At 56.5% G+C, this 25,311-nt stretch overlaps 1 protein-coding gene and 1 pseudogene across 1 annotated transcript in view; both read left to right on the forward strand.

Annotated features, from left to right (window-relative positions):
• Positions 1–17,590, forward strand: part of CACNG4 (calcium channel, voltage-dependent, gamma subunit 4) — a 51,628-nt gene extending 34,038 nt beyond the window's left edge. The window contains exons 2-4 of the mRNA XM_012656899.1: positions 8,674–8,757; positions 13,965–14,105; positions 16,704–17,590. Coding sequence (XP_012512353.1) covers positions 8,674–8,757; positions 13,965–14,105; positions 16,704–17,242 — 764 coding nt within the window. The 3' untranslated portion in view covers positions 17,243–17,590. The remainder of the gene's footprint in view (positions 1–8,673; positions 8,758–13,964; positions 14,106–16,703) is intronic.
• On the forward strand, positions 17,522–18,263 carry LOC105820422 (annotated as a pseudogene).
• The last annotated feature ends 7,048 nt before the right edge of the window (positions 18,264–25,311 follow it).

Genomic DNA, 25,311 nt, shown 5'->3' on the forward strand with positions numbered 1-25,311 from the left:
ACCATCCCTGTGGCAGGTAGGGGGAGAGAGTGGAGCTGGAGGGCACCCCCACTGCTCTCAAGCCTTGACCCAGGAACAGCTCACGTTCCACTGGACAACTCAGTCACATGCTGCAGCTAGCTGCAAGGGAAGCTGGGAAATACATTCTAGCGAGCAGATACTCCACTACATCTCTGAGTCCCCAGCATCTAGCACATAGCAGGTGCTCAATAAATAGAAGCTGGATGAAGGAACTGAAGGTCATAGTGGCTTAACAGGGTCTTGCAGAGAGTCACTAACAGGCCAGGAGGCTAGGGTGTCCCCCAGAACATCCAGCCCAGCCTGCACTGCCTCTCTATGCCTGGAGTTTCTCTGCAGGGGAAGTTTCCCAGCAGCATGACACTGCCGCTGGAGACAGGCCAGCCCGTAGGAGACCCAAGAGTGCCAGTTGGGAAATCAAAGTTATTGGGGGTTCTTTGGAGATAGGCCTGGAAGTGGAGGACTTGTGAGGGGGATCTCTGAGGGCAGATTATGCAGAGTAGGAAGCGGGGCGAGGTGAAGGGCTGGGGGCCTGGGGTGGTGGTGGCAGCGGGGACTCTGGCTTGCGTGCCTGACCAGTGCATTTCTCCCTAACCCCGCGTTAGGGGTTAAATTGTGCTGTCCCCCAAATTCTTATGTTGAAGTCCTAACCCCAGTACTTCAGAATATGACTTTATTTGGGAAAGTGTCTTTACAGAGAAAATCAAGTTAAAATGAGGCCATTAGGGTGGGCCCTAATCCAACATGACAGGTGACATTGTGAAAAGGGAAATCTAAACAGAGGCACACGCACACAGGGAGGACGCCACGTGGAGAGAAGGCAGAGAGGTGATGCTTCTGTGAGCCAGGGAATGCCAGGCATTGCCAGCAAACACCGGAGGCCAGGTAGACCTCACAGCCCTCAGAAGAAGCCAACACTATCGACACCTTGATCTTGGACTTCCAGAAACGTGTGACGATATGTTTCTGCTGTTAGATCCCCCAGTTTGTGATAAAGCAGCCCCAGGAAACTCTTGCACCCTGCCTCTCTGTGCTGGAATGATCTTGGCCAAATCAGTTCCATCCTGGCCTCTGGTCCCTCATCTGTAAACACGTCTAGGGACGAGAGCCAGGGTCTCCACACCAAGGGCATCACTTGCCATTGCCCTGTGTGGCCTTTCTGGGTTTCACACCTCCTTGCTGCCTCCACCCCACGCAGCTCCTTTTAGGAATGGCGCCTCCAGGGCCTCCTAACCTCAGGTCACCCCCTTTCTGGGTCCATTCAGGCTGCCAGAATACTATAGATTGGGTGGTTTATCATACAACAGAAGTGTAGTTTTTCACAGCTCTGGACCCCGGGAAGTCCAAGACCAAGACGCTGGCAGATTCGGTGTCTGGTGAAGGCCCGCTTCCTGGTTCATAGATGGGGCCTCTGGCTGTGTCCTCACATGGCGGAAGGGCCAGATGAGCTCCCTGGGGTTCTTTATCTCATTCATGAGGGCTCCACTAGTCACCTCCCAAAGGCCCCACCTCCTAACACCATCACCTGGGGGTTGAGATTTCAACACATGAATGCGAAGGACACAAACATTTCAACCACAGCACCCCCGTGGAGACTGTACAGTAAAGTCCCATGTCCTTGGCTACCATGCAAGACCTTCACCCTGTCCCAGCCCTTCTGCCTCTACCTCCCCCGTTGCTACCCTCCAATCACACCAGGCCATGTGTGTTTCTAGAACCTTCACACCTTTCCTGCCACTGTCCCCTTCATTTGCACCGTCCACCATAGCAACTCCACTATACACACTGGCACCTCCCAAAGATCCCAGCCTTCCCCCACAGCCAAGATCTGCCCTCATGCCCGTGCCCCTGGCCTCCCCGAGCACTCGCTGTCCTGCCAGGTGCGGGGCCCTGGATCGCCACCCCCCTCTCGAGCGTCTCCGCCTCCTAGTGAAGGGTTAATCCAGCCTGAAGAGCCGGCCCAAGAGTCTGATCATAAGGGGTGTTGGAACCCACAGAGCAGCCAGACAGAGCTGCTTATATAGTTGCCCCTTTCTCCTCCCAGGCATGCGAGGAGAGGGCCCAGACTCTGAAGCCAGGTGGCCTGGGTTCAAATCCCAACGAGGGCACTTAGTAGCAAAGGGTGTTAGTAATCCCGCCTCCCTCATAGGTCAGTATGAAGATTGAGTTCATAAATGTCAGGTGCTTAGAACAGGGCCTGGCACATAGTATGTGCTCAGTACGACAGATATTCACCGTCACTCTTCTCGTGAGGACAGCACTCTTCCACCTCAGCCCTCAGCCTGGCGAAGCCCTGCCGCCCCCCAGTTCCCCACCTCCTCCACCAAGTCCCAGGTCATTTCTGGGATGGTCTGTATCCTCCTGGAAGCATACAGTCCCCCAGTCCTGCTCGGCTGTCCCCTACCTTCCCGTGGGCAGTAAGGGTGGGGTGGGGAGGGGGCCAGGCCCCAAGCAGCTCTGGGACACCCTGCAGAGAGGCTGTGGTGGCAGGCGGTTGGCTGAGGACAGGGAGGCACAGGTGCTCTGAGCTCCTTCGGTGGCCCCCTCGGAGACACGGACGTGGTCCATCGGGCCCCTGGACCAGGGCTGTGACCCGAGTACAGCCACTCGCTTCACAGTGCACAGGTGAAACCTCTCTGAGTTGGAGAAGTGAGATGGCCACTTTAAATGATGATGAAGTCCGCACTGATAGCTCTCTCGAACCACGAATGTCCTCTGCTTATGTTGCGGTTCCTAAGATAATCAGAACGAAGGCAGGCGAGATGTTCGGCCCATGTGGTTCTCACCCTCACCTTCTCCTCTGGGCTGTGTGACCCCAGCCAGTATTCCCTCCCGGCCCCTGGGCTCAGTCTGGAGTTCTCCCTCCTCTTCTCCTCTTGACCAGGGAGGGCAAGGATGATGGGGAACCTCGCAGGGGTGTCTGTCCCCAGATTTGGGCTCCACACCTTCATCTCAGCTTCGAGCTCAGCCACGAGTTCAGGACGAGCGTCCACGACCTGAAATGCCTCAGGCCCCTTCCCCTGCCTTCTAGCCCACAGCACCACCTGTCGTGTTGACAGCTGTCCCCCAGAATGGCAGCTCCGAGCAGGCCAGGACTCTCAGGCTGGTAGCCCCAGCGCCTCGCACTGTGCTTGGCACATGGCTCTGTGCTCTGTAAAAATGCTGTCGGGGAATGAATGAATGAATGATGAGCAAACTGAAAATCTGTTGAGGGTAAATGGATGGCGCATGAGTGAACAGAAAAGGTCCCGCTCGGTCTTGTGTTCTGTTTGCTCCTTTCTCTTTGTATCCACGTTCATCCCGCGGTAGATGGGAAAGAGGCCTGGTGACATGGGGCCTCCTTCTCCCTGGCTGCGACAGCCCCGGCCGATCGGAGCTGCCTCCCTTCCCAAGGCCAGGAGACTCCTGCTGCCTCCCCCTTCACCATCAGGAAGCCGTCCTGACACTAACCCGGCGCTCTTGGTTATCGGCTGGTTTCGCTTCCTGTTCTGTCCTGGGGAGGACGACCAGCCGGGCCACCCTGCCTGCGTAGCCCGTGTCCTGCCTCTGCAGAGGGTTCTTGGAAGAGCAGCAGCATCAGGGCAGTGAGGCAAGAGCTGGACGAGGATTCAGGAAGCGGGTTCCAGGGGCTGCCACTCTGCCACGTGCACACCAGGTGTCCCCTGAGCCTCACTTTCCCTTCTGTCAAATGGGGCCAAAAAGATTTTGTTCCCCAGCATGGTGTAGAATGTCTGATCGTTCTGCAGAGACTTGTGGAAGTGGGTCTTTTGCTATCCCCAAGCCCCTTCCCTGCATCTTCAAGGGAGCATTAGTGTAGAGAGGGGATGAGCTGAGGCGTGGACCGTGCCCAGCACAGTGGCCGTCGTCTCAGCCTGCCCAGGGCTTGTGTGCAGGTGGTGTATCCAGGGTGGCCAACCGAGGGAACAGGCGTGGGGCAGGGGAAGCCAGTGCAGGGGACGTCCTGAGTGGAGTTGATCATCACCTGGCTCGGTCCTGCCGGGACCCACCCCTTCAGAAGCAGCGGAGAAGGGACTTCAGATTGGCCTATCCAAGGGACAGAGTTTGGGAACATTTATCCACCAGCTCCCATCCTGTCCTGCACGGCTCATAGGTTTTCCCGGCGGTGGTTAATCCCTCGAACTTCCAGACGCACGTGCCCAGGCGCAGAGCACGCCCCACCAGCAACCTGCTCAGTGCCGGGGGCAGAAAGCAAGAAATAATTGGTGCCATTGAACTGAGGTGTCAGCAGGTTGCACCGGCGTGGAGGTGGTTGCCACAGCCGCGCGTGGCTGGGGTGAAAGGTGGGCTGAGAGATACGGGGGAACACTCTCGATAGGTGCCCCTGGTGGCTGTTAATGTTGATGAGCGTCAAATGAGGTGACACTTATGGAAATGCAAATGATACAGGGTTACATGAATGATTGCCATTATAAAGTCGCCCTCTGACAGTCTTTCCTCAGGAGTCCCTTAATTACAACAGGCCTCTGAGGTGGCCCATTATGGAGGCTTATGTCAGATGCCAGCATCCCCGAAATGGCTTAGAGGGTGACCAGCTTGCCCCGGTTTTCCCAGAACTCTCCTGATTTTAGCGCTGGAAGTCCTACGTGCTAGCCTGAGCCCAGGGTCACATGCAGGTGGCATATCTGGGGCGGCCTCCCTGAGTCCCAGGGGTTGGTCATCCGGCTGTTTTGGGGGGCTTAACCCCAGGGCATGACCTTCACAGAGGTCAAGGTGGGAGAGGAGACTGGGGGCCTCACCAGGAGAGGCTAACACGCCACCCACACACCCACCTCTATAAAGAATGCAGTTTCTTTTCTTAGTTTCTTTTTTCTTTTTTTTTTGAGACAGAGTCTCACTCTTTTGCCCGGGCTAGAGTGCCATAGCGTCAGCCTAGCTCACAGCAACCTCAAACTCCTGGCTCAAGCGATCCTTCTGCCTCAGCCTCCCGAGTAGCTGGGACTACATGCATGCGCCACCATGCCTGGCTAATTTTTTCTATATATTTTTAGTTGTCCGATTAATTTCTTTGTATTTTTAGTAGAGACGGGGTCTCGCTCTTGCTCAGGCTGGTTTCGAACTCCTGAGCTCAAACGATCCACCCGCCTTGGCCTCCCAGAGAGCTAGGATTACAGGGGCGAGCCACCGCGCCCAGCCTCTTAGTTTCTTCTATTGGTTCATTTTCAAACATTGTAGAAAATTCAGAAAACACAGAAGAGTGTAGAAAAATGTAATCATTCATTCCCCCACCACCCAGAAATAAAACAGTGGGCACGTTTGGGGATATTGCTTTCCGGATAACACAGTGGCTCGTGGCGTGCGGGGCTGCGTGGACGTGGACGTGTATGCACACGCGCCTGGACCTTTCCTTCACGAAGTCGTCCTGGAACCTTGGAGCAGGAGCAGCTCCCTCCGGGCCAATTCCTGGCTTTCAAAGACGAAGGAATAACTTGCCCGAAGCTGTGTGACTAACGAGGTCTCACACGGCAGTTCCCTGACCCTCAGGAAGGCGATGGTCGCAGCGTCTCTGGGAGCACAGCCCGGCGACACCTCCCCGCACCCCGCCGGGTGCCTCAGTGTCCCTGCCGTACGACCCCTCAGGATCTCCAAATTAACCACCCTAAATATCACTTAATAGATGACCCAGCAAACGGCCTGTTTGTGAAGCGAGAACACGCGTGAAGTGGATTGGAAATGGTTTTCTCTCTTCTCCCATCAGCCATTAATTTTCTCCCTATTAAATGCCTTAGGCCAACACTAACAAAATTACATTTGACAGAGATAAATGTGAAGGCCTTAGAGCTAAACACTCCACTCCACAAAAACAGATTGAGGGGGAGGTGAGGTGACTCTTGGGAGAAAGTCCTAGGAGGCCGAGTCCACGGGGACACCAGGTCCCATCCAGAGAAGCACGGGGGCCAGGGACGAGGAGGGGCGGCGCCCGCGCTTTGGGCTGGTCAGACGCAGCCTGCTTGGGTTGGTGGTGGGAGCTGTGCGTCGGGCGGCGAAAGTTGGGAGCAGACCCAGAGGACGCAGCCAGAGTGAGGAAGGCTCTTGGAGCCATCAGTGAAGCAATGGCTGAAGGTGTTTGATCTTTTAGGGGAAATATCCCAAATTCTTTGCTCACAGGGCAGAGAACAATCTCGTTCACTTTCTATGAGGCTAAAGACAACTCATGCCCTTCTCCTCTGCGGGCGCGTCAGCCGTAGCTGCAAACGACAGGTGTCCTTCAGTGGGTGAGGGATTAAGCAAACAAATAATGGCGCACTCGTGCTGCGGGATCCTGCTCGGCTATAGAGCGGAACAGACTATCGAAGCACACAACAGCTTGGATGAATCTCGGGAGAGTTATGCCAGGCGCAAACAGCCAGTCCCCAAAGGTTGCATGCTGTATGATTCCATTTGTAGAACATTCTTGAAATGACAGAAAGACTGACATGGAGGACATCTTCGCGCTGCCTTGGGTCAAGGAGAGAAGGAGGAGGGAGGGAAGTGGGCGTGGCTGAGACAGGGCCACAGGAGGGGTCGGTGGGGACGTGACCGTGCTGGCTTGACTGTATCGGTGTCAGTGTCCTGGTCGGGATATTGGACTGTAGTTTTGCAAGATGTTTCCATTGGGGGAAAGTGGGTATAAGAGGTGCTTGGATGCTCCCAGTATTATTTCTTACAACTGCATGTGAATCTATAGTGATCTCAGGAAAAGTGTAATTTTTTTAAAGATGGTGTCCTGCCATGTGTGCGTGTGTGTGTGTGTGTGTGTGTGTGTGTGTGTGTACAGGTGAACATACAAAGGAAGATGTGGGAAGACACATAGCAAACGTAGTGGTCTTTTGCTGGAGAACAAATCTGAAAAGAAGGATTATTTACTTTTTCTTTTTCAACCTCTTCGTGTTTGACTTGTCCCAACAAGCATGTGTGACTTGGTAATTTTATGTAGACCCATGAAGTAGCCAAAAAAGGGGAAAAAAAGGTGTGTTGGGGAGGGAAGGAGTGGTGGAGAGACCGCCTAACCCTCCCTGTCTGGGAAAATGCTTATTCCGGGTCCACGGACATCTGTGGTATAGGACCAGGAGTGAGGGAGGTGTGGCCCTCGCTGGCCTCTGTGTCCCCACGCCCACGCCCGGCCATCCTGAGGCCAGCCTGTCTGTCCTGGTGCTTGTTTCTCTTGCTCACAAACCCTCGTGGTCCTCCACCGGTTCAGCTGCTCACGAAAGAGCAGAGGACGGGTGATTTCTGGGTCCAATGGCAGCAAACCTCCCCTGAGCCACCCCCGTGGGCCAATAATCGTCTGAAGTGACTTTCAGGTGTCCCCTCGTGTAATTCTCCTGAGATCCCCAGGAGATAAGGGCTGCGTGATGCCCATCCTGCAGATGGGAGACCGAGGGGTCACCCACGTTGCTCGTGCTGCACAGAGGACGCTATTGAGGTGTGTCCCACTCAGGGCTTCCCCTCTGAGCCCCTGACCAGGCCCAGCCCACCCACGTGGGCCTTCGGGAAGCAGGGCTGCTACTGAGCACCCCGGCACTTCGGAGGCAGCAGCTGAGGGAGCCCAGTGGAGGGGAGGCTTGGGGACGGCTCTCTGGTCACCAGCAACTTGGTGACCGGGTGGCAAAGTGGCCTGCTCCCACCTCACCGGGGACCTCTCCCGAATGGAAGCACAGGCATGGACGTGCGACTGGCGCAGACCTCGCTGCCAAGACTGTGCTCCCGACCAACTGAGGCCAGGGGGACGCTTGGTAGCCGCTGCGGAAAAAGAATTGGCTCCACTTGGAAACAGTCCCAGCACAGGCCACGCAGGTCGGGAGGCTGACCCGGCCATTAGGGGCTTGGCTGGCACAGACAGGGCGTGACAGTAACACCCTGTGACCGCCTCCCCTTCCACTGCCATCAGTTCTGTGCTGGGCATTCCCAGACTGCAGGGGAGCAGAGGATGGACAGGGGGTGCTGAATGGAAGATTCTGGAAGGGAGGACCGGCCAGTCCTCCTGCAGTTACTAAACTACCCAGGGAGTCGTGCCTCCCACCCTGTAAGGACCACTTCTCAGAGTGGAGAGGAGAAAACCGGGCAAGACATGGTCTCAGCCCTTCTGGAAGTTTCTCGCACTCCATGTTCTCTTCCTTTAATCGCATTGAGTTGAGGGGCCTGGACTCTGCCCAGCTGTGCACCTTAGGAGGGCTTCACCGCGACTTTGATTTTAGAGAGAGAAAGACTCAGACAGGCAGACTTCAACCCCACCCTTGTCTTTAGGGGCCTTGCTCCTCTGCCTAGAAGGCCCCTCCGCCCCCTTCCCAGGGGGCAAATTCCTTGCTGTTTTTCACAGTGTGGCTGATAGTCCCCTTGGTGAGGGATCCCACATCCTGCTTGCTCAGGACAGTTCTGCTTAGCGCCCCTCGTCCTAGCAGTTATTCCTGGAGTGACCCTTTACTCTCCTGGGTGTCCAGACTTGGACCGTAAGTGATATGGTTACCTCTGGGGAACGTCTGCCCCTGTGCGCTCGTCCTCCATTTGTCTCTCTCCTGTGCCACCACCAGATCGGGGACACTGGAGCCGGCCTTTCTCCCCTCCCTGTCCCCGGGGCCTGCACAGAGCCTCGGAGGAGTGAGTGGACAAGAGAACCGCAGAACGTTTACGATGCTCTTTCCGTCTTGTTCCCTCCAGGGATCTACAAAGGACACTGCTTCCGGATCAACCACTTCCCTGAGGACAATGATTACGACCACGACAGCTCGGAATATCTCCTCCGTGAGTGTCCGAAAGCTTCGGCTTCCTTTCCGTGTGTAGGGGGGATGGGTGGTGGGTCGGCAGCTGGAGGAAAGACGGACCTTTTGGGCGTGGAGAGGGAGCCTTTCTCAGGGGGCTGTGGTCACTCTCAGATTCACAAGTGGTGAGTGCAGAGAATGGAAGAATGGAGTCTGGTCCAACGCTGCGTGGCACGCTGGCTATCCCGTGGGCTTACTTGGCTGAGGGGCCCATGCCCTGGGGAGACTGAGGCCCGAGCAGAGAGGATGCTGGGTGTGGCTAGCTTTGGAGTTACTGATTGGCCGGGGCTGGGGTTGGGCGAGGGAGGCTGAAGGTACAGGCATCCCTGAGGGGTGCGGCACCCCCTGCACATTGCCCCCCCAGGGCTGGGCCTGCCCACCCCTCCCCTGCACACTCTAGTCACAGATAAAGTCACACACCAAGACGGCCTGGTGGGGTGCTGGGCGGCCAAGGAAGGACCGGAGGAGGGTGCAGGGGTGGTCTCTGATACGGGGCCTTAAGTCTTTCATGAGCCCCCGCCCCTGCCTGGGTCCCGTGGCTGGGAGGGGCCCCCAGACTGGAGCCCAGAAGCCACAGCACATGCTGAACCCTAAAGGACAAACCCAGCCCAACACCCTCCATCCAGATCGCATCCCTGGGCCTGTGAATACCTGGCTGGGAGGAAGGAGGGAGCCGCGGCGGAAGAGGCTGGAAATGGAAAAAACAGCCCCGTTTTGAGGTCATTTTCCCCTTTCACGTTAGCTGCGGCACATGAAGCGCTGCTCGCAGCCGCACCTCTGGGGCTCGGCCCAGCCTCGTTTGTGGGGAATCGATAGCAGCGCCCTCAGAGGGAACACAGTTCACTCCGCGCCTGCTTGTGCGTCATTTTTCCTAAGGAAAGGATTTTGATTCTGAGTCATCTGGTGAAATAGAACAGCGTGCGCTGCCCATGGAGCCTGGGGCAGTGTCAGGCTGCTCCGGCCAGGCCCAGAACTTGAAATCATTTGACCAGAGCTCTGCCTCCCATCCCTCCCCCTGTTAACCTTCTCCTCTTCTTCTGGCCTGTCCTCTGGTTCTGCTTACTGTGAGCCCACCCTGAACCAAGCAAACAAGATTCCCACAGGGCCGACCCAGAGAGTCGTGCACGTTGCACACTGCACAACTCGGGGGATGTCACTTGCGTGGATGAAGGCGTGAATGATGTCCTTCGAGTTCTGCAGTGCGTGGCCTACAAAGCCATCCACGTGGCCCTTGGTGCTCAGCCCAGCTGAGGATCGACTGTGGGAAATCAGCCCTAACTCAGAATCCGCCCTTCCTTGCCCAACCCAGCCCTGGGACTCCAAGGAAGGAAGCGCTGGAGAAATAAACCGCTCCCTCTTCGTCTCCCCAGGACCTCCCCCTGAGGTCACGGGCATTGGTGCTGGCGTTTACCTCTCTGTCCCTGTCCCACTCTTGGCCCCAGAGCTCTGGGATCTCTTTCTGGATCGGCCTCAAGACACACCAGCCCAGAGGTCGGCCCATTTGCTTCCGGAGGTCCCGGCAGGAAGCAGATGTGCTCCAACAGGGCAAGTGAAGGGTGGTCACAGAAGGACCACTTAGAAAGATGTGGACACGGTTGAGGGAAACCCGCGGGGCTGGCGAGCATCCCTCCAGGAAAGCCAGGAGCCCCGACACCCCTCGGCCTGCACAGGCGAGGGAGGCAGGTGTGGGAACCTGGAGGGGGGTATGTGAGGACAGGGCCGCCTGGCAGGAGCTGTGACGATCGTGAAGGAGGCCGCAAGCCAGGGGAGAACCCCCTCGCCGACACCCGAGGATTCGGGCCACACACGCAGCCTCCCGGGGCCCAGGGCAGGGCGGGGAAGGGTGGACGGAGGGTCTGCAGGGGCAGACAGGGAATGAGACTCTGCAGGTCCTCAGGGAGGCGCAGGGCTGGGAGGGCTGCAAAGTGATTTTCCCAAACAGAATGATGGTGATAGCACAACAGCAATTAAAGCTCATTTGGGAAGGACATGTCCTCCTTAAGTGTATGCTGTGGGGAGAGCAGCCAGGTTCATTAACGAGTCCAGAGATGCCCACGGAAGACATGGGTTGATGGCTTTCCGGCCTGTGGCCTCCAGCTACGGGCGGCGTTGGGGGCTGCAGGGGCAGAGCTAACTTTCGGAAGGGAGATGCGTTTCCACCCAGTGGCTGCAGAAACCGAGCTCTGCGTGTGTCTCTGATCAGCCTTTGCCTCCGGAGTACATGTGCCTGTGAGCTTGGAGCCGGGGGTGGGGGGGCAGGGGAATAATTTTTGGAGAAAGGCCAAGGTCATGGTCACCATGGACACCTGGCCTGTGTTTCCCAGGCCCCCCGGATTCTCAGTATTCCATCTCTGGTCTCCGTCAGTCCAGACTGTGGATCCCAAAAATACGTAGAAGCACAGGAGAGGGAGGGGTCTCTGGGGGCCGATGTGTGCAAGAGGTGAGGGGTCATGAGAATTCATTTAGTCACTCATTTAACGAGTCACTATGGGCTATGACGTGTCGGGCACTGTATTAGACACGTGGGACACGGCAGCAAACAAAACAGCGCTCTGCCCTCCCGGTGCTGGCATTCTGGGGAGAACAGGTGTTCTAGAGAAGGTAACAGAAGGTTCCATGGTGGGGCTGTCTACAGGAGAGCCCGTTCCAGTGGCGGCTCACTGTGCAGTGGCACCAGCCCAGGCGGGTCCAAAGCTGCGCTGCTCAAACCCACCCTCTGATAACTCGAGAAGGAGGTCACCCACCAGCCACACATGCTGAAGCCTTCCAGCGAAGCCAGGCTGGCGCTCTTTGTCACAGGTCTTCCTGCAGGCCTCCAAGCTCTCACAATGCTCCTGCTGGTCTGCAGAGTCACAGCCCAGGATTCCAGGGGTCACCACCCCACATCCTGCCTGCCGTCTCTTCCATGGGCCCCGCTGGCCAGAGGAGTCCCACCCATCTTGCCTGAGCCTGGCGCCCCTTTCCCGGTTCCACATTTCCGGTTAGGTGGATAATTTCTGTGCTAAACCACACACTGCACACTGGTGTCAGGGCTGCTGGGAGTCCAGGCGTGCCTGAGGGTGAGTTAGGAGGAAGTGTCTGATCTCCAAGTGGACAAAGATCCTCACCAGGGCTTGATGTGGCCAGCAGGGCATGGGCTGGACTTCAGCCTCACTCATCCCTCAGCCACCTGCTCTGTGCCCAACCTGGACCACTGTCCATGGCACCCCCAGCTGGCCTCTGCACATCCAGAGCTCAGGAAGAAGTCCATGTGGCGAGGGACAGGTGCTTACCAGACTTACCTGGGCAGATGGATGACTCTGAGGAACTGGTCCCCCTTCTCTCTGGTCCCTCTGACCTGTCTGCAGAACGAGGGCACTGTGGGGGGGATGAGGGGACTGATCCTGACTTTTCTGGCCAGCACGGCTCAGAGGCATGTTTCAGAAGAACACAGGAAACCTCCTCCCAGAGCCCACGGCTGCCAGAGGCAAAGCGAGGATGGGGAGGAGGAGGTGCCGCAGAGAAGAACTTCATTTAATGCCCCCAGACAATCCGCTCTCTGTGAAGCAGGCGCACACGGGTGGGTTCACAGAGAAGGGGACAAATCCTGCCTTCAGAGGCTGAGGGGCTGAAACCAACTCAGCTGGCTCAGGAGGGCGGCGCCTGCCAGTCCTCCCCTGCTCACTGTCCCATGCTGTGGCCACCACGAGTCCAGGCAGCTGGGATTGCCACTGGGCTGGGGGACAGCAGGTGCAGGGGGAGGCTGGGTCCAGGGCGGGTCCTTGTGCCCCCTTCCCTGCCTGACCTTCCCCCACATGACACAGGGTGGGGAGCCGGAGCCCCCACTGTGCGCTGCATTTCCTTGCGGTAACCCTCTGAGGGTGTGTTCATCTCCCAGCGCTGCCTTGAGGAGTGACCACGGCTTGGGTGGCTTAAAACAACAGTGTGGAGGCCAGAAGTCCAAAGTCAAGGTGTTGATGGGACCTTTTTCCCTCTGAAGGCTCCAGGGGAGGACCTTTCCTTGTCTCTTCCGCTTCTGGTGGCTGCCGGCTCTGCCGGGCTCACGGCAGCGCACTCCAGCCTCTGTCTCTGTCTTCACAAGACTCCTCCCCTCTGGGTCTCCTCTGCTGCCTGTGTCTCCTCTTCCTCTAAGACACTTGCCATTGGATTTGGGGCCCACCCTCTCCGCTCCGGACGAGCCCATCTTGAGAGTCTTGACATAATCACATCTGCAAAGACCCTTTTTCCAAATAAGGTCTTGTTCACAGGTCTGGGGGTTAGGACATGGACATATTTAGGGGCAGCCACAATTCAGTCCCCTACAGGTAGGTATTATTGCTACTGTCCCCGGGTTATAAAAGGAGGACAGAGGTGGTCACTGAAGTCAGCTGGCCCCGGTCCGCTAGTCAGTGGCAGAACAAGAACACGAGGGTAGTTCTGTTGTATGTTACAGTCCACAAGCATCCCATTCCACCCAGCCACCTCCTCCTCCATGACCTCAGGCAAGTTGTGAGCTTCCACGTCCTCATCTGTCATGTGTCATCACCATCATGATGACGATGAAGATAAAATGTCACCTAGGAAGTGCACACTATGGCCAGGCCCCGTATTGAGCACCTCATACAAGCAAAGCCAACCACAGGACATTGACGCCATGATGGACCTCCTTCCACAGGAGGGAAACTGAGTTTTAGAGCAGGAAGGGACTCGACTGAGGCCACACAGCCAGTATGTCACAGAGGAGGGCCCACACCTAGACCCGCCCATGGCCAAAGCCTGTGTCCTCAACCACTGAGACCCCTGAGGGCCGCCTCCCGTGGACGTGGCTTCCCAGCCTTCCAGGGGCTTCAGGGAGACCGCGTCCAGGAAAGGGCTTGTGGGCTGTGAGGTGTGGCGGGAATACCACGGAGTCCAGTGTTTTCATGGCTGTTATCATGGCCCCTCTGGTGCCCACACTGGGGGAGAGGTTCAGTGAGACGTGACTCTGGGCCACTTGGCGTCAGGAGGGGAAGCAGCAGACCTACAGCCACCGCTTGCGTCTGGCCCAGCTGTCCCCACGACCCCTCCCCCCGCCCCCACCCTCCGTCTCCAGGTCCTGCTGGGAACCTCAGATCCTGCGGAAAGGCCTGGAGCTGCAGGGCTCCTGGGAGACACCGGAGGGCAGGGCGGCTGATCTCACTGCACTCTCTGCTTTGTCCCCTCCCGGCCCAGGTGTCGTGCGAGCCTCCAGCGTCTTCCCCATCCTCAGCACCATTCTGCTCCTGCTCGGAGGGCTGTGCATCGGTGCCGGCAGGATCTACAGCCGCAAGAACAACATCGTCCTCAGCGCCGGCATCCTCTTTGTGGCTGCAGGTGAGCCGCCTGCCCGGGCTGCCCAGCTGGTGCCAGCGCTGGGGCGGGAGCTGGGGCCACGGTGGTACCAACTGCCAGGGGGCGTGATCGTGGGGGAGGGCTGTCCATACCATATGAGAAGCCAAGACCTGAAGGAGTCGGCCAGGTAAAGACAGGGCGAGGGCCCAGAGTGGGTGTGCGTGGCCACCGTGCAAGGGAAGCAGAGAAGCCCGGCGTGCCTGGCAGAGGGAGCTGGGCAGCCCCTGCCGTCCTCACTGCCCCGAAGGGGAGCAGCACCTCAGAGCCACGCCCACTGCCCCGGGAAAGTGTGACGGAGGAAAACCCCCAGACGTCAGGGTGGCAGTGACGTGCCACCTGCCCAGCAGGTCCAAACGGTTGAACACCATCCTCTCCTCTGCGCCCTGATAGCAACACCTGAATGCACGCCTGCCACTGCACACGTGGACGAAGGGACGCCAGGGGTGGGTCTCACAGCCAGTCCAGCGGGGCACCCGGGCTCCTGACAGCTTTCCTAGCTCCCGGGGGTGAGCGGCTCCCGGGGAGGTCAGAGGAAGGCGCAGCAGGGTCCCTGAGAGGAGAGACAGGAGCTGCTGACCTCTTAAGCCTCGTTCCAGAAACTAACTGCGAGAAATGTTACGGAGCTCGTGATTCTTTCCCAAATTCTTAGCCCTTTGCTCTGTGCTGACAGTGTTTTCGCTTTCAGAGCGTCTTTTATCTTACACCAGGCTCTCCAGCCCAGGAGTGTCATCCCCTGCACCTGGTCTCTGCACCCTGAAAAGTCCATTTGTGCCAGCGGTGGCGATCGTGGGCAGATCAGTGGTGGTCGTGCCCGGTCTCCTCTGCCAAGGACGGGGCGGGCCTGGCCCGGGGCCTGGCCACGGGGGTCCTCAGGGACACCCTCACCTCCATCTCATGTTCCCCTTGAGTTTGTCCTGGGCGAGAGAGGACCCCCTTCTGTTTACATCCTGGAACTGAGCGCCAACGCCATCAGGCCACTGTGCAGCTCTCGGGCTGGGGTGCTGGGGCCGGGGCTCTGGACCCAGTTCCTGTGCGCTTTCTTCTACGCCGCTTCAGCCGTTGTTTCCTCCCAGTGCCATAAATAGGCACGTGCAGAGTGTGTGTGTGTCTAAGGACTGTGGCCGGTTTGTGTGTGGGGGGGATGTGTCTTGGGAAGGGGAGTACTGGGGTCCCCTAGGAAGAGGCATGAGCCTCCCTCCTGGCTGGTCCTGTGTCCCTCCTGCCTTCCCCTCAGCCCAGAGCAGCGGGTGGCAGTGGGAGGAGACCCCCTTTCTCCTCCTCCTCACACTGGGGTCCTTTGAGCAATCAGAAAAAAGGACATTAGTGGACACCTGGTAAATCCAGGTTACTAGTGATGTGCCAGGTCGGTTTCCTCACCGAGACAAATGTCCCGTGGTGACATAAATGTTAACATTAGGGAAGCTGGTGAGACGTACACGGGCTCTCTGTGTTAGTGACAGGTGCTGCCTGACGTGCCCAGAAGCCAATGCTCTGGTGCTGGCTTTGGAGACAAGAAAGGCTTTGTTGCAAGACCAGCAGCAAGGAGACGGGAGGCGGGCTCAGACCTGTCCCCCCAGTTTAGGGGCAAGTTTATGGCTTGGAGGGTGAGGGAGAGGGTTCAGGAATGTCAGCTTGGCTGGGTCTCATTGGAGGGCTTAAACCTGACCATTTACAGTAAGGGACACTGACATGGATTTTAACCCCAGATCTCCCGGGCAGCGGACCCCTCACTTCCGAAAGAGTTCTGGCGGTCAGGTTCTAGTTACGGACCGGTCTTCTTGGTTCTGAGGAGAGGAATCACTGGTTCCGGGCGTCATTAGAGGTCAAAGCTTACTCTGTTATCCATGCCTTGGCTACACAACTTGTAGGTTTTGGCTCTGTTATACCTACAAGGTAACTTGACACTTTGTTAGCAACAGAGTAAGCCTAGTTACTGCTGGTCCCATGATTACATTGGACTTTCTTTGCAACTTTTGGGTAAATCTAAAATTATTCCAAAATAAAAGTGTATTTTAGGTTTTTCAATGGACATACCCCATACCCAGCAGGTTCACTTCAGGAACGGCACCCCACAGTTGTATTCATGTGTGTGTGCAACGCTAGAGGCACGGGGATGTCCAAGGCAGTGTCACAGCAGAGGGCGGGAAGCCACCTGAAGGTCCCCCAGCAGAGGCCTGGTTAGATGTCTGTATGGGGTTGCCCCACGCAGTCAGAAAGACAGGGCAGCTCTTCCTGTCCTGACGTGGAACCATCTCTCGGATGTACAGTTAAGTGAAAAACCCAAGAATATTGCGCACAGACAAGCACAGGTACCTGTGTGTGTTGGAGAGAGATTCTCTCTGAAAGGATGTAAGAAAGCAGGTAACAGGAGCTGCCTTCGGGAGGGGAACCAGGTGGTTACAAGTCTGTGTTGTACAATTTGCCTCATTTAGACTTTGTACCATTCAAAATTAATGACTTCAAAGAGAAGTCAGCACGCAGAACAGGGGAACGGCTGCCTGTTCCCTGCCCTGCCGGTCCAGCTTGGGTCTAACCTCTGCCTCTCTCCCTCCCCCGCCCCTCTCCCTGTTTCCCTATCAGGCCTCAGTAACATCATAGGAATTATCGTCTACATTTCCAGCAACACGGGCGACCCAAGTGACAAGCGAGACGAAGACAAAAAGAACCATTATAACTACGGCTGGTCTTTTTACTTTGGAGCCCTGTCTTTTATCGTGGCCGAGACGGTGGGCGTCCTGGCCGTAAACATTTACATTGAGAAAAATAAAGAGTTGAGGTTTAAGACCAAACGGGAGTTCCTTAAGGCTTCTTCCTCTTCTCCGTACGCCAGGATGCCGAGCTACAGGTACCGGCGACGGCGCTCCAGGTCCAGCTCCAGGTCCACCGAGGCCTCGCCGTCCAGGGATGCGTCCCCCGTGGGCCTGAAGATCACCGGGGCCATCCCCATGGGGGAGCTGTCCATGTACACGCTGTCCAGGGAGCCCCTGAAGGTGACCACCGCCGCCAGCTACAGCCCCGACCAGGAGGCCAGCTTCCTGCAGGTGCACGACTTCTTCCAGCAGGACCTGAAGGAAGGCTTCCACGTCAGCATGCTGAACCGGCGGACGACCCCCGTGTGAGGCCCACCCCTGCTTGCAGCTCCGGCCTGCCCAGAACGGCTCTTTGTGTCACACAGGAGGGCGTGTGATCCTTAAGACGGATGGACAATGAACTCGAGCCAAACGCGGCCCTCCCTGGTCTCCAGGTGTCGTGGGCTGGCTTCGAGCGAAGGAAGCGCCAGGAGACTGGACTCGGGGCTGCGGTAGAAGCTGGAGGCTGACTTCATCCCAAAACGGGGGGGTTGATGCCCCAGGGTTTCCGAAATCTCCCAGGAGGCCCAAGAGCCTTCCTGAGGCTGCATGGCCTTGACCAACTCGGGAAAACAAAATCGAGCCATTATCTCCTCTTGGAAACAAATTTTGCCAGAAGAACGGGATTTCAGGGCTTCCCCGCCCTGCCTGGGCGCTGGGCCACCTGAAGGCTTCGCCAGGCACAAGGGGGCCTCTGGACTCTTGTCAGCTGCTTTTGAACCTGAAGTTCCTGTGTCTTTGAGCCAGAAACGAGGACACCGAAGGTCACCCCTCCTCGCCGTCTCTCCCCCTCTCGGGCACTCTGGCCGTGGCCCGTGGTTGAAAACGGTCATCCCGAAGAGAAGGTTCTGCAGCCAACTGGTGCTTCAGCCTCTGCGCTGTCCTGGGGCTGCTTCCCGCAGGACTGCAGAGGAGTCTGAGGTGAAGGCTGGGGGCTGTTACCGGCTCTCCTATCTGCTTCTGGAAGTTTCCACCTCACTCAGCATGGGCAGGACAGACACACTGACTGGACTTGAGAGTTGGAGGAAAGGTGGCCACATGGCCTCTTGCTGTGTCCGTCCCCACTGACCTGAGGAGCAGCCCTGTCCCTGAGTGGTGGGGGGCCCAGGGGAGGCGGGGGCAGACCCCTGACTCGTGTTTGGCCACAGTGCAACAGGGGGAGACCCAAGGGTGAACAGCAACCAAAAAAGAAAAATTAGAGAACAAACATCCATTTCCTGGGTGAATACAAATCATGATTTATTGCAAGTCAACACCAGGAGAGCAAGTTGCATTCATGTCCTCATCTTAAAAAGTTCAGCAGCGACACGTCCCCCACCTCCTGTTATTGTAATTTATTCTGCCACCACCTAACGGGACGCAGTGGAGGAGGTTTGGATGAAAGGGCCGAGCTGGGCTTTTCTTCCTCCCCCAAGAGGGAAATCTCAGCACTTTGTTCAGAACTGAGGAAGTGGGTTCTGTGTTTTACAGTTTTTCCACCCATTTTTTTGTTGTTGTCCCCTCCGGAAACAAGCAAAGAGCGTGGAAATGCGTCCAGGTTTGGAAGAAAAACTCTCCGGAACATGGAACTTACCCTCTTTTATATAAAACATGCTTTCTAAAGATCAATCATTTCTTACTTTTTGAGACTTCTCGATCAGACCTTGGATGGTCGTCTGTGATCCCGGTAGCTGTCGTACTTGAGAAGTGACGAGCAAATTCTTACCTCAGCCACCTGCTCACGGAGCCCGTGGGTGGACTCGGCCCCTAGGAGTCCAGACCGGGGTCCATGTGGCCTGGTAATGACGTCATCGTCCTTCCCACCCTCCTTCGCCCCCAGGAGAGGACACGTCCACGTGTGGTGGCCCCAGCCGACTGCCCCTGCGTGCCGGGGAGCTGGCACGGGAGGCACCCAGGGCCCCTTCGTGCCTGCTTGAGGCCCTCGGCTCCGCCGCGCTTGGCTTTGTGTGGCGGCGCGTCCGAGCATGCAAGCTGCAAGCGTCAGGGCTCGTGGGCTGCCCCTGCCGTCGGCCAACCCAGCCCCCGCCACCACCTCCACGCCATGACACGGAGTGACCAGGCTGAGGGAAGGGAGCGCCACCCGCAGACCCCTGGCCCGGCGAGGCCCCGAGATGCGTCCCCTGTTCCTTCCACAGGCAAGGCAGCCGTGCCGTTTGGTTTCGTCCCCACGCCCCGCTCCTCGCCCGCTGTCCCGGAAGTCTCCGTCATTTAGAGAGAGCTGTGTTCCAGTGAATCCTACCTCTTGCCCGGTCCCAGGCAGAGAACGCAGGGCCCACTCTAGGCACCAAGGAAGAGGAGGAAGACGAGGAGGAAGAGCAGGCAGCAAAACCACCTCAGACGCCTTCACAGCCTTTCCCCCTCGCCGGCCTGTCTCAGGGGCCCCGGGCTCTGGGTCGCCCCCTCCTCCCGCTACACCTCAGACCTGGCACATCGCGCCCCGCCCTGGGGAGTGGTGGCCTGTGCCTGCCTCCTGTCCCTCTGCCCCACCCCCTCCCGCCCCTGTGTGTTTCGCAGTTAAGCACCTGTGACTCCTGTACCTACTACTGGTTTTGGGTTGTTAGTTCTGTCTTTTTTTTAATTAAATAAAAACATTTTTAAAATGTTCTCTTCTTGATGTGGGAGGCAGGGGAAGAACTCCCCTCAAGTCTTTGTGGGCGTTTAGGGTAAACAGTGTCCCTGGGTCTGGGGACACTGTGGACCCCCGAGAGAAGAGGGAAGCTGGGGGGGGAGGCGGACTCTGGTCAAGGCCGGGTTTTCAGGCTTTATTCTGGGTCACTGGCCCCCTCCCCAGTACCACCGGCTGGTTTTAGGCTTCTGGGCGGTGCTCACAGGTGCCTTTCCACCAGCGAACTGGCAGACAGACGGGCTCCCCAGGTTGGTGTGGGCGCCTGTGCAGCTGCGTGAGCCGCGCCTGTCCTTACAACGCAGGTGGAGGCCCTAAGTCGCCCCATGGTGTTTCAGAGAAGCCCGCTAACCAGCCTCCTTCCCCCTCCAGGTTCCGAAATGGTTAGGAAATAGAGGAGACCAAGCACCAAAATGTGAGCTTCATGGGGGGTAAAGCCATGAGGATGTGGCTCAGGCCAGGAGTCAAATGGGCTTCCTCCTGCTGTCACCGGACCAAGTCACCCAATCCCAGGCAGGGCAGCCAGCCACCACTGCCCCCAGACACAGGGAGGAGCAAGGTAAGGGATAGAGACAGGGACTAGAGTGGCCCTTCTGACACTGCAGCCCCAGCCGCCACCTGCTGTGAACTGCCAGGCTGGCCTCGCAGGGGGACACGGGCTGGACGTCAGCCTTCCCCTCTTTGGAGGCTTGAGGAGGGTGACAGTCAGTGACCTACCCCAGTTCTGCCCAAGCTGTAGCCCAGGGGACTTTGCTCCCAATTGCATGTTGCCTTCGCTTGTAGGACTATGACCTTGAGTTTTCTTCCCGAGCGCCACAGGCTTCGCTGCTCCTCCTAGAACCAGAAGGCACCAAACTGTTAGGTCTTCTTCAAGAGAACCTTGGTCTCATGAAGGCTTTTCCCACCCCAGTCCCAGCAAAGGGCGCTGAGCCAGGGGGCTGAGGTTCAGTGTCCCTATGTCCCTGCCCTCGTGGCTGCAGGAGCCACTTTCACCTTTTCTGAACTCTCTGCCTGGCCTTTAACCTTCTTTCTTCCTGCCTGAGACAGGCACCTGGGGAAACTGATGTTCCCAGATGTGCTGAGCCACTAGGTCCTGGGACCACGGGAGCACAGGCCTTTGCCTGGCCCCAACAACTGACCCCTGCCAAGCTCCGGACTGATCTTTCCACCAGCCCGGAGCCAGCACGGCTCAGAGTTGGCACCTTGTGCCAGAACTTCTGCGTCTCCTGTTTATTCTTAGCCCTGAGGAAAGTCTGGCTCAGCACAAGACTTTGCAGCCGTCCTGGGTGGCCTCCATGCCAGTCTGCATTTGGTGACTTGGTATGACACCTCTCATAGTCACGTGGTCATATGTTTAGTTCAGCCGAACACTCTCCCTCTGTAACTTGCAGCATTAGATCCATAGGAAGTGAAATAGATGTTCTAGTTCCCCAATCTAAATGCAGCTCAGAGCCCTCCACCCAGTCCAGGAACCCCTACTCTACCCCACACAACCCACAAGTGTATAATGGCCTAATACTCAGAAGTTTATTTCTCACTTGTGTGAAGTCCTCTCAGCTGCGTGAGGTGGGAGTGCTCTGCTCCACACAGTCATGTAGGGATTCAGGGACCGGTGCCACAGAGCCTCTGCCATCTTCAGTACAGGCTTCTAGGGTTGCCCTGGGCACTGACATCCAGTGGGCAGATGGAGGAGAGGGAGTAGATGATCTAGTGGGTAGAAGGTCTTGTGGGAGATTTCAATGGACCAGGAAGTTGTGGCTTCACCTTATGTTCACATGCCATTGGCCAGAACCCAATCATGTGGCCACATCAAAGAGCAAGAGAAGGTGGGAAATGTAGTCCAGCCCAGGGGGAGGGAAAACTGGGAAAGAGCTGGCCAGTCTCAGCCCCCTCGTCTGAGACTGTGTCAGCCTCTCTGGGTCCTGAGCCGTCCCTCAGCTCCAACATGGTATCTGGCCTTTTCTCACTCCAGATGCCCCACCTGTAACATGGAGCCACACTACCTTCTTCCCAGGTTGGAGGAGCCACCTGTTCACAGAGCCCATAGGCAGAGCTGGCCCCTAGGAGTTCAGACCCGGGCCCATGCAGCTGGGTGATGATGTCACCCCTCCTTTGCCCCCAGGAGTGGACACATCCACATGTGGCAGCCATAAGCACTGACTGCCCTATGTACCATCTGTAACATGGAACCACTACCTTCTTCCCAGGTTGGAAGGGCAGGCTTGAGCTCGTGCCTTGACCCAATCAAGAACCACAGAACTATTGAATGTCATGACCAGCAGGTACCTTAGGAATCATCTTGTTCGGTCTGCTAGTGGTGGAAGAAGGATAAAGCCCAACGAGGGACAGAGGAGGGATGGAAGGAAGGAAGGATGAGAGGAAGGAAGTGAGTTTTGGAGAATTTTCTTAACAACCATGAAAGGGAGATATCGCTAGCCCAGCGGTTTTCAAGTGGAGTCAATTTTGCACCCTTGGGGGACATTTACCAATGTCTGGAGATATTTTTGGTTGTTGTAATTGGAAAGGGGGTGCTACTGGCCTCTACTGGGCTAAATATCCTCCAATGCACCAAACAGCCTCCGCTCCACTGAGCCCCAAGGAACGCTCTGTTGCAAATGCCAGTAACGCTGAGGCTGAGAAACCCTCCACTCATCTGGACAGTGAGGGAAACTAAGGCACAGGAAGCGTCAGGCCGCTGGTGCAGGATCACACAGCACATTTTTGGTACTTACATCCAGGCTGTGGGCGTGTTAGGAAAACTCCTTCATTTATTCCCGGCGTTTCCTTTCCCTGCACCATGTTTAGATTCCAGCCTTTTTCCTCTTCGCTTTTGAACCAGCAGTTTCAGAAGCAGAAGTGTGGGGATTTGAGGAAGGAAATGGGAAAATGGCCCCCGTCCTGGGGGACGGTGGGAGGTGTTCCTGGGAGCCTGTGTCCCCGTGTTTGGGAACAGAATGATGATGGAATTCAACCAGACAGGCAGCGGGAGAACAAGCCCAGAGCCTGGCCCAGCGACACAGGGACTCTCCGCTCCACGGAGTCCTCCTCCGCCCACACCCGGCAGCTGCAGTGAGTTGGTGCAGGGCCAGAAAGATCAAGATCAAGATCAAAACCCAGCTCCACCTCTGATCACAGAGGGGCAGTGCTAGGCTGTCACCCAGCCTCTCCCAGGGCCCCTTTCCCTTCTCGGTCAAGTGAGGAAGGTGACAGCTCCCACCAGGGCTGTCGGGAGAATGAACTAAACTTTAAATTAAACAAGGAAGCATTCATGAATACCCCAGCTCAGCGACTGGCATTAGAGTGTTCAAGAATGCTTGTTGACAAACAACACGCAAGGAGTTTCCCAAAATGGATTGTTCTAGAACAGCCCTTGGAGGCAGTGCTCTGAGAGCCAGGCCCATGGGGTGCCTGTGCCCACTGCACTTTGCTTGGGGAGAAACCTGTCATCTGACCATGTGGCTTCCACCTGGGAGAGGCCCCAGCCGCCAGCGCCCAACATTGCTGGGGCTCATTCATTTCTACCCATGGTGTCCCCAGGCTGTTGAGAGGTGGTGGGCAGGCCCTGGTGACCCCCAAACCATATTGGGTCCTATTCTAGGTCCCTAATATGGAACCACAGGAGCTGGCACCAAGCAGATGCCTGGGGGAAGAAGGGGGTTCGGTGATGGGGGAAGGGGGCAGGGCAGCCCGCCCTGCAGGGACCTCAGAACCAGCCACGTGCATTCAGCTGCCTGCGTTAGTGCCCAATATAGCGCCCCTGGCTGCCTGGCCCTAGAGATGAGGGGCAGGGGGAGGGATGGAAGGGAGGAAAGGTTGTTCAGGAACCTTCCAATCCAGAGAGGAAGGTGGGGCAGATACACCTGATGCAGATATTTTTAAATGTGCAGCTTTCAACAAAACTGCTGGTGCAACCTCGGGAACAGAAGTCTGCAATCAAAGAGGGCTACCAAGCCACATCTTTGTTCTTAGAGCTGCACAAAAGGGGGCTTGGAGGGACCTACATTCTGACCGTTGTCCCTGATAAGTATTCTGGGGACACATGAACCCCTGTGGGACACTCAGGACCCACAAATTGAATTACAATAGCCGGGTACATTAAAAAACATAATGCCTATACTTTCCTAATTCTGAGATTAATAAATTTTACCTTAAAAAAAAAAATCCTGAATTATACAGAAAAGTAAAAGAAGAAAACAATGTCAGCCAAAATCCCACCACCCAAAAGGTCGGTGCCCCCAAATGTGTGTGGGGTATGGCTTAATATCTCTGACCCTGTGCTCTCATCATGAGAATCTTCCCACATCGCTAAATATTCCTCAAAAACATAACTTTTAATGGCTGCATGAAAGAGATATCACCGTTTATCTAAATAGTGTCCTGTTGCTGGACACGACTTATTTGTTCCCCGCAGATCTTAAGTGGTATCTGAATGTGGCCAAAGTGCCAGGCTGCGTGAGATGCTTTTGGTTAAGATCTGGTGATTTCTCACTAGGAACCTCTGGCCTGGCTCCATCGTAGGGGCTGATGAAAAGATCAGGCCTCAGCCGGGCACAGTAGCTCACACCTATAATCCTAGCACTCTGGGAGACCGAGGCGGGAGGATCACTTGAGGTCAGGAGTTCAAGACCAGCCTGAGCAGGAGCAAGACCTCCCAGTCTGTACTGAAAATAGAAAAATTGGCCGGGCGTGGTGGCACGGCCCTATAGTCCCAGCTGCAGGAGAATCACTTGAGCCCAGGAATTTGAAGTTGCAGTGAGCTATGATGATGCCGTTGCACTCTAGCTGGGGCGACAGAGCGAGACTCTGTCTCCAAAAAATTAAATAAAGAAAAGATCAGGCCTACTTGTCTACTGGCCTCAAAGCCAGCCGGGACCTTGTCCACACGCACACCGAGTGTCTGGGCAGCCTCCACTCCCCTCCCCCACACCCTGCCCGGTAGCCTACTGAGTTCCTCTCAGAAGGCTGAGGCTGCTTCATCCTACCAGACCCCACATTTAGCCATCCTCAGCCACCCCAAAATGGAATTCCCTCCAGCTGACTAGTGTATCAGTTAGTAGGGCTGTGTAACAAATTATCCCAAAACTTAGTGGCGCTTAAACAACCATCAAATATACTCAAGGATTCTTGACTCTGCTTGCCAGGGCCAGGGCCAGCATGTTTTTTCTTTGCTGCACAGTATGGGGCCTCAGCTGGAAGGCTCCATAACTGGGGGCTGGAATCATCTGGAGGTTCATTAACTCACATGTCTGACAGTTGATGCTGGCTCTTGGCAAAGACCTCAGCTGCAGTTTTCGGCCTGAGTGACTACACATGGGCTCTCCACGTGGCCTGAGCTTCCTCACAGCATGGTGGCCCAAGGGCAAGTGTCTCAAGAGCAAGAGAGAAAGGTGGAGGTCTCAGAAGTCACGTTGCATCACTTTCACTGTGCCATGATAAGGGTGAGAATAGTCGAAAGCCCGCTTGGGTTCAAGGGGAGAGGAAAGAGCCTCCACCTCTTGATGGGGAGTGCCAAGGTTCTAGAAGAACATGTGGGAGCAGAAACACTGCTGTGTCATTTTTTACTATCTGCACCCTCATCTCTCTGGTACCCTCCCCTGGCTCTAGGCTCTTCTCTCCCCTCCAGCCCTCCCTTCCATCCTCCATCTACACCGTGCCCTCCGGAATGCCCCACATCTCCAAGTCTCTTCGCCGAGGTTCCCCCCACCACCTCCTGGCA

This window comes from Propithecus coquereli, unplaced genomic scaffold, assembly GCF_000956105.1.
Source record: "Propithecus coquereli isolate 6110/MARCELLA unplaced genomic scaffold, Pcoq_1.0 Scaffold526, whole genome shotgun sequence".
Classification (NCBI taxonomy): domain Eukaryota; kingdom Metazoa; phylum Chordata; class Mammalia; order Primates; family Indriidae; genus Propithecus; species Propithecus coquereli.